The sequence below is a fragment of the Geospiza fortis genome, unplaced genomic scaffold (assembly GCF_000277835.1).
Source record: "Geospiza fortis unplaced genomic scaffold, GeoFor_1.0 scaffold245, whole genome shotgun sequence".
Taxonomy (NCBI): domain Eukaryota; kingdom Metazoa; phylum Chordata; class Aves; order Passeriformes; family Thraupidae; genus Geospiza; species Geospiza fortis.
Window position 1 is genome coordinate 39,838 of NW_005054701.1, and position 14,278 is coordinate 54,115.

Genomic DNA, 14,278 nt, shown 5'->3' on the forward strand with positions numbered 1-14,278 from the left:
TAATGCATCTCTTCTCTCCACACTTTCACTGAAAGAGCAGAATCACAGACAGAATTGCATTAATGTTTTCAAAAACCTTCCAAGCATATATCAAAAATTGGGTCTTCATTTACTGGGAACACTGAAGAATCTGTTTCCTATTGAAAAAGTCTTTAGTCTGGAAATAGGTTATTAGCACAGTTGAAGACATGAAGATGTTTAAATCTCAAGCATGGGTGTTCAATTCCCGTTCAATCAAGGATCTACATTTTAAAGCTTATGATAATTTTTGAAACTTACAAAAAAAGTTTTTGAAGCTTAAAAAACTACTGTCAGTCTGAAGAAGCATGAAAAACACATTATACATGCTTTCAAGCTTAAATTGCTCTGGCAATTGATATGAAATTGATTCCTAAATGTAAATGATCTTGTCATTTTGTTATGTCTTCATAAAGATGGGAAACCCCTGGCATGACTATTCACATAGAAGCATTGCACAGAAATGCTCATAATAGCAGTTGTCAAGAAAACATGTTCACAGTACACCAGGTATTATAGGTAATGTCACATGGAAATGTTTGTTTAAGCTTAAGCACATGTTAGTATACCTTTGCCTCCATCTGATACTTAACAGGATGTTAGGCTTGAGATAAAGCACCAGTGACACAGTTTACGTTGCCTCAGGAGCCAAGTCTGAAATCCTCAAAAGTCTTTTCAGCGACCTCTGTGATACAGCCATTTTTAATATGTACAAGAACCAGCTAGAAGAAACTCCTCCCAAGCATACAGCAAGCTAGATACAGTTTCCAAAAGAGTAACCAGGAAAAAGTTAACTGAAGTTTAAGGATGACTATTCAAAATGACTAGTTCTAATTCTTAATACTTACTTAGCAAGATGCCGACATAATACATCTTTACAAATTGGCTGTTCAGCCAAAGTCAGCCAAAACTCACAAGCCTCCAAAGCAACATTTTCATCTTGGTCCTGGGTCCTTTGAAGCATATACTACACAAAAAAAAAACACAATCTTGTATAAGTTTTAAGTGAAGAAGCTGTCAACATTGCAAAGTGTGTTTGCAAAAATAAACTATGCTCCCAGAGTAATTTTGTTTCTTTGGGCCAATGGGAAGAAACAGATATAAAAGACTACTTAAGGTTATAGTGAAAATAAGCCGAGACTTATTTCTCAATGCTAGATGATTCAGATTCTAAGTTTTTCCCCAGTTTAAGTGAGAACATTACTACCAAGAAACTATAGACCGAGATCCAAGATAATAAACAGTTTCCTGAGAATAGCAGGGGGATTAAAAAATTATTTTACCACTCCCCTCCTTCTCCTTTTGAATAAGAGTACAATTACACACTTAGTAAGATGGAAATACTTTTTATATCCAGTACCATAAAAAAGCTCTTTCAAATATTGATTATCTGACAGGATGCACTTAAGTAGAACTCATAACAGGGGAAAAAAGTCTCACTTTTTCCAAGTATGAATGGTAATTCAGAGATTCAGTGTCAAATCTTTAAGCTTGCTGTTAAAATTTAAACCCCCTTAAACAAAAAATAATCAAATACCTGCATAAGCAGAAAGGCTAAATATACCATGGCTACATCAGTTTCTTGTACATGACTTCCAAAGCAATTTAGAGAAAGTGCTTGCAACTTCCAAAACAGTAATTTTTTCATTCTTCCATGCAGCTCATTTCTGAAACAGTTGGTCCTTCCACTCATTTTAGAAACCTCATGGAAGTCCATGCAGCTACCTTTCATCACACATTGATTTAAAATGAAGAAAATAAATTCTCCTTCAGAATACCATTTTGTTCTCAAAATTAAATAGAATGGGGCAACCTATATTATCCTTATGCATTTCAGGGATGCAAAATTTGCAACAAACATATCCCTTTCTACAGAACTGCATTCCTACAGGGCTGCATCCAAAGCAGCATGGGCAGAAGGTGGAGAGAGGGGATTCTCCCCTTCTATTCTGCTCTCTTGAGACCCGACCTGAAAAACTGTGTCCAGCACTGGGGTCCCAACACAAGAAAGACATGGACCTGTTGGAGCAAGCCCAGGGGAGGCCACAAAGATGCTCAGAGGGCTGGAGCTCCTCTTCTATAAAGACAGGCAGAGAGAGTTGGGGCTATTCAAACTGGAGAAGGATTCAAGACCTTCTAGCACCTTCCAGTACTTAAAGGGGCTCCAAGACAGCTCAAGAAGGACTTTTTACAAGGGCATAGAGTGATAAGAACAGGAGGAATGGTATTATGCTGAAGGAGGGTAGGTTTAGATTAGATATTTGGAAGAAATTCTTTACCTTGAAGGTGGTGAGGGCCTGGCACAGGTTGCCCGGAGAGGTTATAGACTCCTCTCCCCATTTCTGGCAGTGTTCAAGACCAGTCTGGATGGGGCTCTGACCAACCTGGTCTAGCAGAAGGTGTTCTTGCCCATGTGGGGGAGGTTGGAACTAGGTGATTTTTAAGGTCCTTTCCAATCCAAACCATTCTGTGATTCTATGAAATGCACTAAATTGCAAGTGTTTCCTAAAAGGTCATTATTGTGATTAAGAACTGATGGCAACAAAAATACTGCTCTATTCTGAGTTATGAACAGATTACAGTTTGGAAAATTTTAAAAATGTCCTATCCATTTGTCTGTAAACTGCACGCTGCTTCTCCCACCGCTTCACCCTCTCTCTCTCTCTGGGCCTAGCTTAAAGCTACAAGACCCATTTCTGGGCAAGAGAACAGATGATGGGGATACCAGCACCATAAAGTCACCCCAGGACACCATTGCAAGCAAGGTTAATTAATACAACTGAAGTGATTTGGCATTTTTCCCCAGAGGGTTTGAAAATCAACACTTTTGTTGTATTCAGTTATTTGCCACAAAGACAAAACCAGAATGACAAAAAGTAATGTCTGTTTGAAGGTTCTCTTCACACTGTCATTTCATCTTTAAGCACATATTATAATATATGCTCCATGAAGTCAGATGGCAGTAGATTGAAAAGGCTACTTACACTCAGTGGTATAAGAGCCATATACACAGTCTGGAAATCATAGAATGGTTTGGGTTGGTGTCCTGGTTTGAAAAGGAAGTGAGTTTTTTGGGATGCTGTGGTCAAACCAATCAGTGCTCAGATTTGAATATTGGCACCTGTTGTGGCAACTGAGGACATGGATACGCCTCTGAGAACATGGAGGGTTAAAAGCAGAGAACTCCCAGGAAAACTTTCTCTTGGGTTCCATCTGTGAAAGAGGTTAGACCTCCCCTGCCCAGCTGCGGGCTGGGTGAGGGAGGGGAAGCCATGCGGCCAGGTGAGGTAGGTCGGGCCTTGCACAGAGAAGGGAGGTGAAGGCCCCTGCAGGAGGGAAGGGTGGAGGAGCACTGAGAGGCATTGGGCAGCTACCCCCCTTCCCCCAGGAGAGACAGAGAGACAGCTGGTGCCTGTGCTTGTGCCACCTTGAAATTTGATAGCACAGCCGGCCGAGAAGGAGAAGGGGGGTTGCGGCGAGATGGTGCCTGGCAGGGCAGCTGTGGGAGTTCTGGACAGGCAGAGCCTGAGATTTTTAACCCTTTTCTTGGATGATGGAAACCTTACAAATGCTGATCCTCCTGCATCTAGGGGGGAGGCAATGGCTCGGAGCCAAGAGAGTGCAGTGATGTTATGTGAAGGAGTGCGTGAACAGAGATGACGGGTGAGGAGGGTGGTGGTGCCCTCGATCTTCAGGGAAGAAGAAGACCTCTCTTCTCAAGACCCCTCGGCCCCAGGGGGTGAATTTGAGGGGGACAGGTGTCCCCAAAGTGAGAGACTGTGCTTCTTTTTGGAACTGGGCAAAGCATCCTTAAAAGGGGAACCCTAGAAGCAGCTCTGATCCATGCGCAGTGGTGAGAGCACTGGGCATGGAAGGAAGATGTCACGATGGCAAATGATCTCTGGGCGGTGCCACACATGACATGGAAACACAAGAGGTCTCAACTGTGTTTCCAGGGGAAGCCTATGGCACAAGAGGGACTCCTCGCTCTGTGATGAACTGAGAACTGATTATCTAAAGGGTGGTGATGGACTGAGAGTTGGTGATCTGAGGGGTGGATGTATTGGAAATTTGGTGGGGGGAGGAGTGTGACGGTGTTCACAGGGGTTTTCAGATTGGGGAAGAGACGAGGATCTGACTCCATGTTTCAGAAGGCTTGATTTATTATTTTATGATATATATTACATTAAAACTATACTAAAAGAATAGAAGAAAGGATTTCATCAGAAGGCTAGCTAAGAATAGAAAAAGAAAGAAAGAATAACAAAGGCTTGTGTCTCGGACAGAGTCTGAGCCAGCTGGGCTGTGATTGGCCATTAATTAGAAACAACCAACATGGGCCAATCACAGATCCACCTGTTGCATTCCACAGCAGCAGATAACCATTGTTTACATTTTGTTCCTGAGGCCTCTCAGCTTCTCAGGAGGAAAAATCCTAAGGAAAGGATTTTTCATAAAAGATGTCTGCGACAGAGGAGGAATGTTTTTTGGAAGGTTTTCATTCTGAGTTCTGTGTGTGTTTCTTTTTATATATAGTTGTAGGTTAATAAAGTTTTTCTTCTTTATTCCTAAGTTGGAGCCTGCTTTGCTCTAGTCCTAAACACATCTCACAGCAGACACCAGGGAGCATATATTTTCATGGGGGCACTGGCATTGTGCCAGCGTCAAACCACGACAGTTGGAAAGGACCATAAAGATTATCCAGTTCCAATCCACCGCCATGGACAGAAACACCTTTCACTAGACCAGGTTGCTCAAAGCCCCATCTAACCTGGCCTTGAACACTTCCAGGGATGGGGCAGGCACATTGCTGGGCAACCTGTGCCAGGGCCTCATCATCCTCACAGGGAAGAATTTCTTCCTAATATCCAATCTAACCCTGTTCTCTAACAGTTTAAAACCATTGTCCCTTGTTCTGTCACTACACTCACTGATAGAATCCTTCCCCATATTTCTTGTAGGCCCCCATAGTAAAAACAGTGATACTAGTATCAAAGCAAAGTATGGGAAGAGTGTTTGAAGGCTTTTAGGTATTTTTAGCATTCTTGTGCGATACTTTAATGAGTACTTTTAATGATAAGCTAAACAAGTGACTTTAGGCAATGGAAATAGTTGCTTCCTGACAAAAAAAAAAATTACAAAATAGCATAGGAACATTATTCAGAACTGGTTTGCATACTCTGTAACAGTGTTGTGTTAGTCTTGCTATGTCAAACCATCAAGAAAAGAACAATGCACAATGCATTAAGAAAAATTCTTTCAGCAGTAAAAGATGTCTGTCTGAAAACAACAGGATGCAAACAAATTTATTTAACAACAAGCTGAGTTTCTGTGTTATAACTTCATATTATCAACACCCTTCAAGTAATCTCATTATGCATTGTAAAATAAAAAGTCAGGACTTCTATTAAAAAAGATCTTAGGCACCACATGCCTGGCTAAATATGCTATATGAATATACAAGTGCAATCTAATAACTGAAATCTATTAGGTCAGTCTACTTCTGATATATCCTGTTGTCATGTTCTCAGACAAAAGAAGGAGAAAAAAAAAAAACACAGAGAAATACATATCTGCTTCTGATCACCTGGAAGTACATGCTCAAAAAACCCACTGAAATTGAAATTCAACCATCCCTGTTCCTCCAGGAACCTGACAAAACAGTTAATATTAAACCTGTCTAGTTTAAAAGCATGACACTGGCCAAGACCTTCTGTCTTAGAATCACTACCAAATTATTAATATTCTTAACTACTTTAAATGTAATTCTCCATAAGCATAAAAAACCCTATCATGTGGATACCAGTTTCTTTCTTTTTAAGAATTCCTTCACTTAGAGCAGCCGCTATTAGAAGCATTCAACTTGGAGGTATTCAAGTTTCAAAAGGGCAAAACCAGACTCATCTGAATGAAAAATAGTCAGTTCTCAGATATTACACTGTCACATATTAATATGTATGTATACAGAACTGGGCAAATCAGTAACATTACACAATAGTCCCAAAACTGCGGAGGAAGTCTGATCTTCAGAAAAAATTCACTACTGCTGTCTTTTCTAGAGAAGATGCCTAGTAATAGTTTTCCCCAAAAAAAAGGGATACAATGAGAATACAGTCTTGGATCTTCTGGTTGCTGACATAATTTCTACCTGCAAAGTCCAGAAGTTCCTTACTGATTTGTTTGCTGACAACCCCAAGTTGTGTGGTGCGGTTGACATGCTGGAGGAAAGGAATGGCATCCAGAGGGACCTGTACAGGCTCAAGAGGTGGGTCTGTGCAAACCTCATAAAGTTCAACAAGGCCAAGTGCAAGGTCCTGCACCTGGTCAAGGCAATCCCAAGCACAAGTACAGGCTGAGAATGCATTGGGAGCAGCCCTGCCGAGAAGGACTTGGGAACGGTAGTTGACAAGAAACTCAGCATGAGCTAGCAATCTACACTCGCAGCCCAGAAACCAACTGTGTCCTAGGCTGCATCCAAAGCAGTGTGGCCAGCAGGTCAAGGGGGGGGTGAGGGGGTGGGGTGGGGATTCTCCTCCTCTACTCCACTCTTGTGAACATGAGGAGGATGTGGAGCTGCTGGAGTAAGTCCAGCAGAGGCCACGAAGATGCTCAGAGGGCCTGAAGCACCTCTGCCATGAAGACAGACTGAGAGAGTTGGGAGTGTTCAGTCTGTTTCCAGTTCAGAAACCTGTTCAGAAAAGAAGGCAGATTGTAGAGCACCTTCCAGTAATGGAAGAGGGGTTGGAACTAGATGATCTTTAAGGTTCCTTCCAACCCAAACCATTCTAGGATTCTATGATCGCAGGAGGATGAAGAGTCAGAGAAGTTATCACTTGTTGACAATATAATCTTCAAAGCTTTATTCTCTCTCTCTCAAAAAAAAAACAACCCCAAACCAGACCAAACAAAAGAAAAAAAAAACTATCTCAAGTACCAACAATGCCTACTTGTCCTGTGTTAGATGAGAAGATATGTGCCAGGCTTGGTGTCATGGAATTCCAGACAACACTAGACAAATACTACAAATCACCTCAATTTTATGCCTCTCTAATGCCTTTGTCCAGAAGCACAAAAAAAAAAACAACAACCAAACAAAACTGCTTCATATTGTCTGGACTTGGCACTTATGGAATTTGACACTGGATTATGACCCATTTGTTCTTATATGTGCATGAGAAATATTCTGATCTTTGTTCTATTTCCAGTCTAGCAAGTAGTGTATATAAAGGCTATCTAGAAACTGCCAGTGTTTCCCAGAAACATGGAAATTACAACTCAGTTGAGCAAACAAGTACCAGTTGATTGATCTTCTGGTAGGCAAGTCTGCACTAATCTAGAATAATCAAGGAACTATCCAAGGACACCCACCTATAAAACTGAATGCAATGTCAGGCAGTTTTGTTAGTAACTCAAAGACCATCTCAGATATTTAAAATTACATTCCTTATCCTTGCTGTGGCAAAAGAGCCAAAAAAGGTGACAAGTTCACTGTGTAAACTGTAACAATATCAGCACCAGAAGGAAGATTTTTAACATGATCTCACTTGTGGTCAGGCAATGCCTGGCTGCTCCGTGGTATAGCTGATCCTGGCCATTTCAGGATCAATTAACTTAAAGAAGAATGAAGAACTGCCATATGCACTGTCAAATACAATGTCATGTTGGCAATTAGCTAAAAAGAAACTTTTGCAACTTCAGTCTTGAAGGAAAACAAAGAGTAAGCAAGCACAAAAGTAACACGCTTATTCTGATGTATGCTTTTAATTTGCTATTATTTCTGCAATTCCAAACATGTTTCAGCATATAGTCGGAGAAATAAGACTCACCTCAACTATACTAATCATATGAGGAAGCAGGCGATCCATTCGAACTTCTAGCAACATTACCAGAGCACGACAAACATTTTTGCGTACTTCAGGCTCCTCATCACCAGCCAGTGCAAAAAGATTCTGTTGGAAAGTAATACCAGTAGAAAAGCCTCAATTCATCTATTCAACTTGTATTAAAATTTACATTATTGGCAAAGTAAAGTATGCAAACATGTACTTCTGTACCATCCCACCCCACACCTCAGAAAACTGTATTATTTCCTAAAGACATATGGTCTAACAAATGAACTCTTCAGACTTGCAATGTGTATTGTTACCCAGTGTTTTGGTCATGTGTACATTAGACACAAGAACAGTATTCCCTGATTTTTTTTTCTTTAAACATTAATTAATTTCTGAAGCTAGAAAATGCCTTCAGAACATAACAGCAGCAAATAAAATACCCTGGATAAGCCAAAATTGCATCCTTCTAATCCACATTCAGTAGTAGTATTCAGGGAGACTCATAATCTACTCAGTGACATGATGATCCCTGTACCGAACTCTCCATCACACGTGACAGACTGCTGCCAGTACCTCTATGCAAGAAGAGTTTCCTGTATTTATTAAAAGAAAGCATTTTCAAAACACTATTTCCTTGGGCTGGGAGAGTGCTTAGACTAATTTAAGCATAAGCATGCAGAATGACTTTCAACCCATGGGGATTGAAGCTAGGAATGGGAAGCCATCAATGTGGAGTTTAGGGGTAGTGGAGGTTATAAAACATCATTTAAAGCTCTTGATAAATCAGATATGTTATTTGACTTACCCCTCCAAGCAAAAATGCACTCACCTCAATAAAAGAATCTATGTGCAACATAAGAGCTTGAGTTCTGCTGATGATAAATTGATTGACACACGCAACAGCATGAGACCTACAAATTGAACAGTTAAAATATATATATTTTTCATGTCTTAAACAGTTTCTAAACTGTACATAGGCATCACAGACATTAGGAAGTAAATAACACCATGTCTTAGGTTGCAAATGCAAGATGTGGCTGGGGGGTGTGTGTTCTATTGCCATCTGTTAGAGGTGGGGCAGTTATCTTCTGTTAAAACCAGGTGGAGCAGTTTTCTTTATCTCTTCCACAACCAATCCTCCCTCTGGGGAGATATCTTCTGTTAATGGGCCATTGAGTGTCACTGCATGACTGATAAAATTACATCATCCCATTGTGAGATGCTCCGCCCAGAGGGAGGAGCCAAGCATTCCTACCTGGATTTAATCAAAGATTTGGAACAACACAGGCAGCCTTTTCTCACTGGATTCCCAGAGGAAGGTCAGGCCCATCTATACTACCACTGGACTACATTCTTTCTACAGGCTCACTGTTTCAACAGAACTGCATCTATCACTCCAGGAGGACTGCAGCCACTATTTAATCGGACTGCTACCAACACCCTGACCAGCAGGGTGTCAGGTTGTATTCTGACTCTGTCAGTGTTGTTTTGTATTACTGCATTTTTATTTTTATTTTTTCCTAATAAAGAACTGTTATTTCCACTCCCATATCTTTGTCTGAGAGCCCCTTAATTTCAAAATTATAATAATTTGGAGGGAGGGGGTTTACATTTTCCATTTCAAGAGAGGTTCCTGCCTTCCTTGGCAGACACCTGTCTTTTCAAACCGAGACACACTGTCCAAGCATATTCTAGAGGCAGGGGGGATTAAATCTGAACATCTATATTGTTACCAATAAAAATTAGTAAACCACATTTTTAAATACTACCATATACTCCAGTATATCTAATAGATAATTTTAAATTAAGTATTCAGTAAATAAGAACCATAGCATGATGACTACTTGGCACATTTGTTCCAAATAGTATGTAAGGATGGTCTTTTTCAGTATATTATGATTATCAATTTTCTCTGATATTGTTGCCAGATGAAGACTCATTTGCACCTGGTGAGCTAACACAATACTTATTCTTCAAGGACCACTAGCCTACGGAACCACATGTTTTCTGTAGGAAGAAGAACTGGAAATCAGCCAGCCCAGTTATGCCGACTTTTACCAGTTAAACAGGAGGTCAGGTATGACTTTGGGGTTGCCAACCACCAGGGACCACCAAAAAGAACCTCAGGACAGAAAAACACATGTGTAAAAGGGAGGGAAAATATGTTAATTACTTTGGGGAAATTATTATGATACGTATGTTTCTTCTGGGAAAGCCTATGTATATGTATGTAAAATATAGCATATAAACAGGAGCTCTTTCTGTACTCAGGATGCACAGTATTTCGGAGGAGCTATCCCCCTGTGCATTCGGCTGAATAAAGAATGCCTGCTTCTTAACGCTACATTAGTGTGAAGGAGTTTTATTTTCACTGATCTTTGGTAACAATGTTAACAATTCCATGCAAGTTAACATGGTGAAATTTTAGCATGCCCTTCTGTTGTAGTGTGTTTTTATACTTTGTAATAGTTTTGGTTTTGTATCCCCGTATTTTTCCCAAATGGTTTACCCCAGATTGTACCCCCCTCCCTTTACCTGTGTAATCCCTTTGCTGAGATCATCCCCAAATCCTCACCCTGGCTCTCTGTCAATCACTCATCATCCCATCCCCTCTATCTAGAGGTTTTGGTCCAGGATGTCAAGTGATTAGCCAGAGGCTAGGAGTCAACCCCCCAAGTGTTACCCCATACACTGTCCTAAATGTCTATACCCCAGTATCCATCCCTTAGGGTCACTTATTGGTTAGTAAAATGTTATCTACTTTTGGTTTCCACCTCCCCTTAAATGTAACCTTGGCACCTCTCCCGGGGCTCTCAGCAGGAGGCCCCCTGAGGTGTAGGGGCTCCTCTGGAGCTCCTAGAATAAAACCTTGGATTAACCCTTGCTAAGAGTCGGCCCTTTTATCTTCTACCGATGTCTCTAGCGTCTCTTGTGCTGCAAAGGCGACCAGCCTAGGTGCCCTCAGTATCCTCGGGGCACAAGACAGTGTGCCCCCTCTGTCGGTCATGTCAGGGTTGCCCCCCCCACCCCGGTGTCTGCCGACTCAGGATTGGCCGGGATTCCTGAGAGGCTCCCAGAGAGACAGAGACAGCCTTCTTCATTGCTAAGTATCCAACTGTCTTTGCAAGATTTTTACCATTTAATGAGACCAATATGCATCAGTAATATAATTGTAACTTAGAACAAATACACACTTGCATTAGGATACATAATAAAACAATTGTGGTAGAAACAAACTTAAAGTGAAGAGCTGGTTCTTTATTCCATTCCATGCAAAGCCATTGCTTACAAGTCTTTTTCATTCTCAGAGACACAAAAGCCAAATTATATAAGTAGAGGCACAATATAAAGCTACCTTTAAAAGCCTCTGAAGATCCATTCATGTATTTTTACTAATCTAACTCCAAACATCTAGTCTCTTCAGACATTTCTTAGAAGAGAGTCTCATAAAACAGGGTTCAAAAGTTCTCTCTTCACAGATTTAAATACTGATAATATTTAAATACTATTAAGTACTAATAGTAATTTACTGACACAACTAATATTCTTCATACTTCAGTACTATGTACTGAAACCAGGCAACAGGTTGGCAGATGATCTGCTTTAAAGTTGAAACTGGTTTACCTATTTCAAAGTAAAAGCTTATCTTCCTATAAGTGCCAGTTCATGCTTTGTTATATATTTTCCTTAGTGTGCATCTATTTTAGGGGAGTTTCTAAATCTTATTAAATCCTATCAAGATTTATTCCTAGTTATAGGCTTCCTTTTACTCTTCACCATTTATACTACTGCTGGCAATAACTGAGTGTTGAAGATTGCAATGCAAGTTGTTTTCCATTACCATATGTATGGCAGATTACTTTTGTCAAGTGGGCAGTTTGCTTTATCTCTCTCTTTGAGTGACTACATTCACACCTCCCTGAGGAGGGGACATCTGTTGATAACAGGCTATTGAATGTCACTGCATGACTGATAAGAACTATAGCATCCCATTGTGAGATGCTCCGCCCAGAGGGAGGAGCCAAGTATTGCTACCCAGATATAATCCAGAGGTTTTTGAGACACCAGCATGGCTTTCTCCACTGGATTCCCCAGAGGAACAGCAGCTGTCTCTTCTTCCACTGGAACTTCAGAGGAAGAATACATCCTTCTCTACAGGACCCCCTTGCTTCAACAGAACCACACCTGACACTTCAGGAGGACTGCAGCCACATTTCCAATTGGACTGCCACCAACACCCTGACCCACAGGGTGTCAGGTTGGGTTCTGACTCTGTCAGTGTTGTTCTAGTGTACTGCATTGTTTATTTTATCCTTTATTTCTTTTCCTTTTCCCTATTAAAGAACTGTTATTTCCTGCTCCCATATTTTTGCCTAAGAGCCCCCTTAATTTAAAATTTATAGCAATTCAAAAGAATAAGGAGAGTTTACATTCTCCATTTCAGGAGAGGCTCCTGCCTTCCTTAGCAGACTCCTGTCTTTCCAAACCAAGACACTGAGCCCTCCAAGTTGTAGAATCTTTTGATATAATTTTCAAAGAGGAGTCCAAAAACACATTTCAGAGAATCACTCAGTATGATTGAGGTTGGAAGGGACCTCTGTAGATCATTTGCTCAAGTAGGGCCACCAACAGCTGGTTGCACAGGACCACATCACAACAGTGTGAGAGACTGGAAGGACTGCTGTCTTGAAACATTTCGGGTGCATGTGTGGGGGAAGGGGCAGGTTGGGCCTTGCCCTGGTGAGGCAATGCCCTGTTCTGCACACCCCACACCCCCTGGGGCCTGTATCCCAGCCCCTGCAGGGGCCACCAATCACTGGCACACTGGAGGCAATGCTCCCCACCCTGCCCCTGGAGCCCCAATCTTGCCCCAGAGTGTAGCCACATTTCTCTTCACAGAGAAAAGCAAGGCACAATTCTTCCCTGGAATATTTCTGGGTTTCACATTCTCTGAACCTCAGAGAATGATCAAAACAATTCCTATCTTATTTGCTGTGCCTGTGTTGTGCCAAAGTAGAATGCAATATGGAGATTGTTTACCCAAAGTGTTGGTGTTTTGTTTCCTTGGACTATCAGGGCCAAGTGTGTGTGTGTGTCAGGACTGTCGGCTGACAGTCACGAGATTCTGTGCAGGTGTGTGCAGAGTTGAGTGCTTGGCAGATTCAGTTTATGTAATGTAATATAGATGTAATATAGTATAGAATAATATAGTATAATAAAGTAACTAATTAGCCTCCTGATAAGATGGAGTCCTCCTCGTCATTCCTCCCTGCCACGAGGGTCAGCCTGTTTTGATACCAGAGTGGTCAGATGACTGGAAGTCCCACCTGGGGGAAGGACCCAGGAAAGCCAAAGGGTATTTAACCAAGGACATGAGGTGAGCACGTTTTGACCCTACTTCTTGCAATTTCTATCAGCTGAACATTGTGGAACCAGGAGTTGTAGCTATATTTGTTCTTTTCTATATCTTTTTTGTCTCTCTCCTTCTTCTAATTCCCTCTTCTTGGAGTTTTGAGTAATTTAAAGTTGGATGGGCTAAGTTAATGCTTTGAGAAGTGTTTTATGTTGATTGAATGCTGCTCTACAGTTTTGCTTAAGTTCTCTGATTTTCCAAAGCTGCCTGTAAAGGTTTGCTATGTTGTTTTCACCTCCTGAGAATATCTTGTCACTGTTTCCCCTGTGCATCTAAATAAGAGAACCTGGACAGCTGTAAGCCCTTCTAAAAGTCCCGTCTCATCGAGCAAGTTTTCTGGGGCCTTACAGATGGCTTTTGAATATTTCCAATGATGGGGACTCTACCACCTCTCTGGGTAACCTGTACCAGTTCTTGGTCACCCTCAAAGTAAAAAAAGTGCTTCCCAATGTTCAGAGGGAACTTCCCGTGTCTCAGTCTGTGCCCACTGCCACATGCCCTGTCACTGGACACAACTGAAAAGAACCTGGCTCTGTCTTCTTTGCACCCTCCCTTTGGGTATTTATACACATGGATGATGTCACCCCTGAACCTCCTCTTCTCCAGGCTAAACAGTCCCAGCTTTCTCAGTCTTTCCTCATAGGAGAGATGTTCCAGTCCCTTTATCATCATTGCAGCCCTTTACTAGATCCATGTCTCTCTTGTACTGGGGAACCCAGAACTGGGCACAGTACTTCAGGTGTGGCCTCATCTGGAGGGCAAGGGGAAGGATCACCTCCCATGCTGGCAACACTCCAGCCCAGGATGAGATTCAGCTTCTTTGTGGCAAGGGCATATTGCTGACTCATTTCAGGGTGTCATGGTTTGACATGAGAGACATTTATGGAAGTGATGTAAAGCTTCCAACCACTAGAAGCTGGACACGCCTCTGTGAAAAACACATGTTAAAGATGAAAGAATCCCAGGAACTTTTGCTTCTGGCCTGGGGACAGGTAACAGGGCCCGCCGCCCCCCC

At 41.6% G+C, this 14,278-nt stretch overlaps 1 protein-coding gene across 1 annotated transcript in view; it reads right to left on the reverse strand.

The window, feature by feature from the left end:
* Positions 1 to 14,278, reverse strand: part of LOC102039047 (transportin-1) — a 112,956-nt gene that overhangs the window by 27,566 nt on the left and 71,112 nt on the right. Inside the window, exons 5-7 of the mRNA XM_031065207.1 lie at positions 8,680 to 8,761; positions 7,845 to 7,967; positions 867 to 985 (exon numbers count right to left, since the gene is read on the reverse strand). Coding sequence (XP_030921067.1) covers positions 867 to 985; positions 7,845 to 7,967; positions 8,680 to 8,761 — 324 coding nt within the window. The remainder of the gene's footprint in view (positions 1 to 866; positions 986 to 7,844; positions 7,968 to 8,679; positions 8,762 to 14,278) is intronic.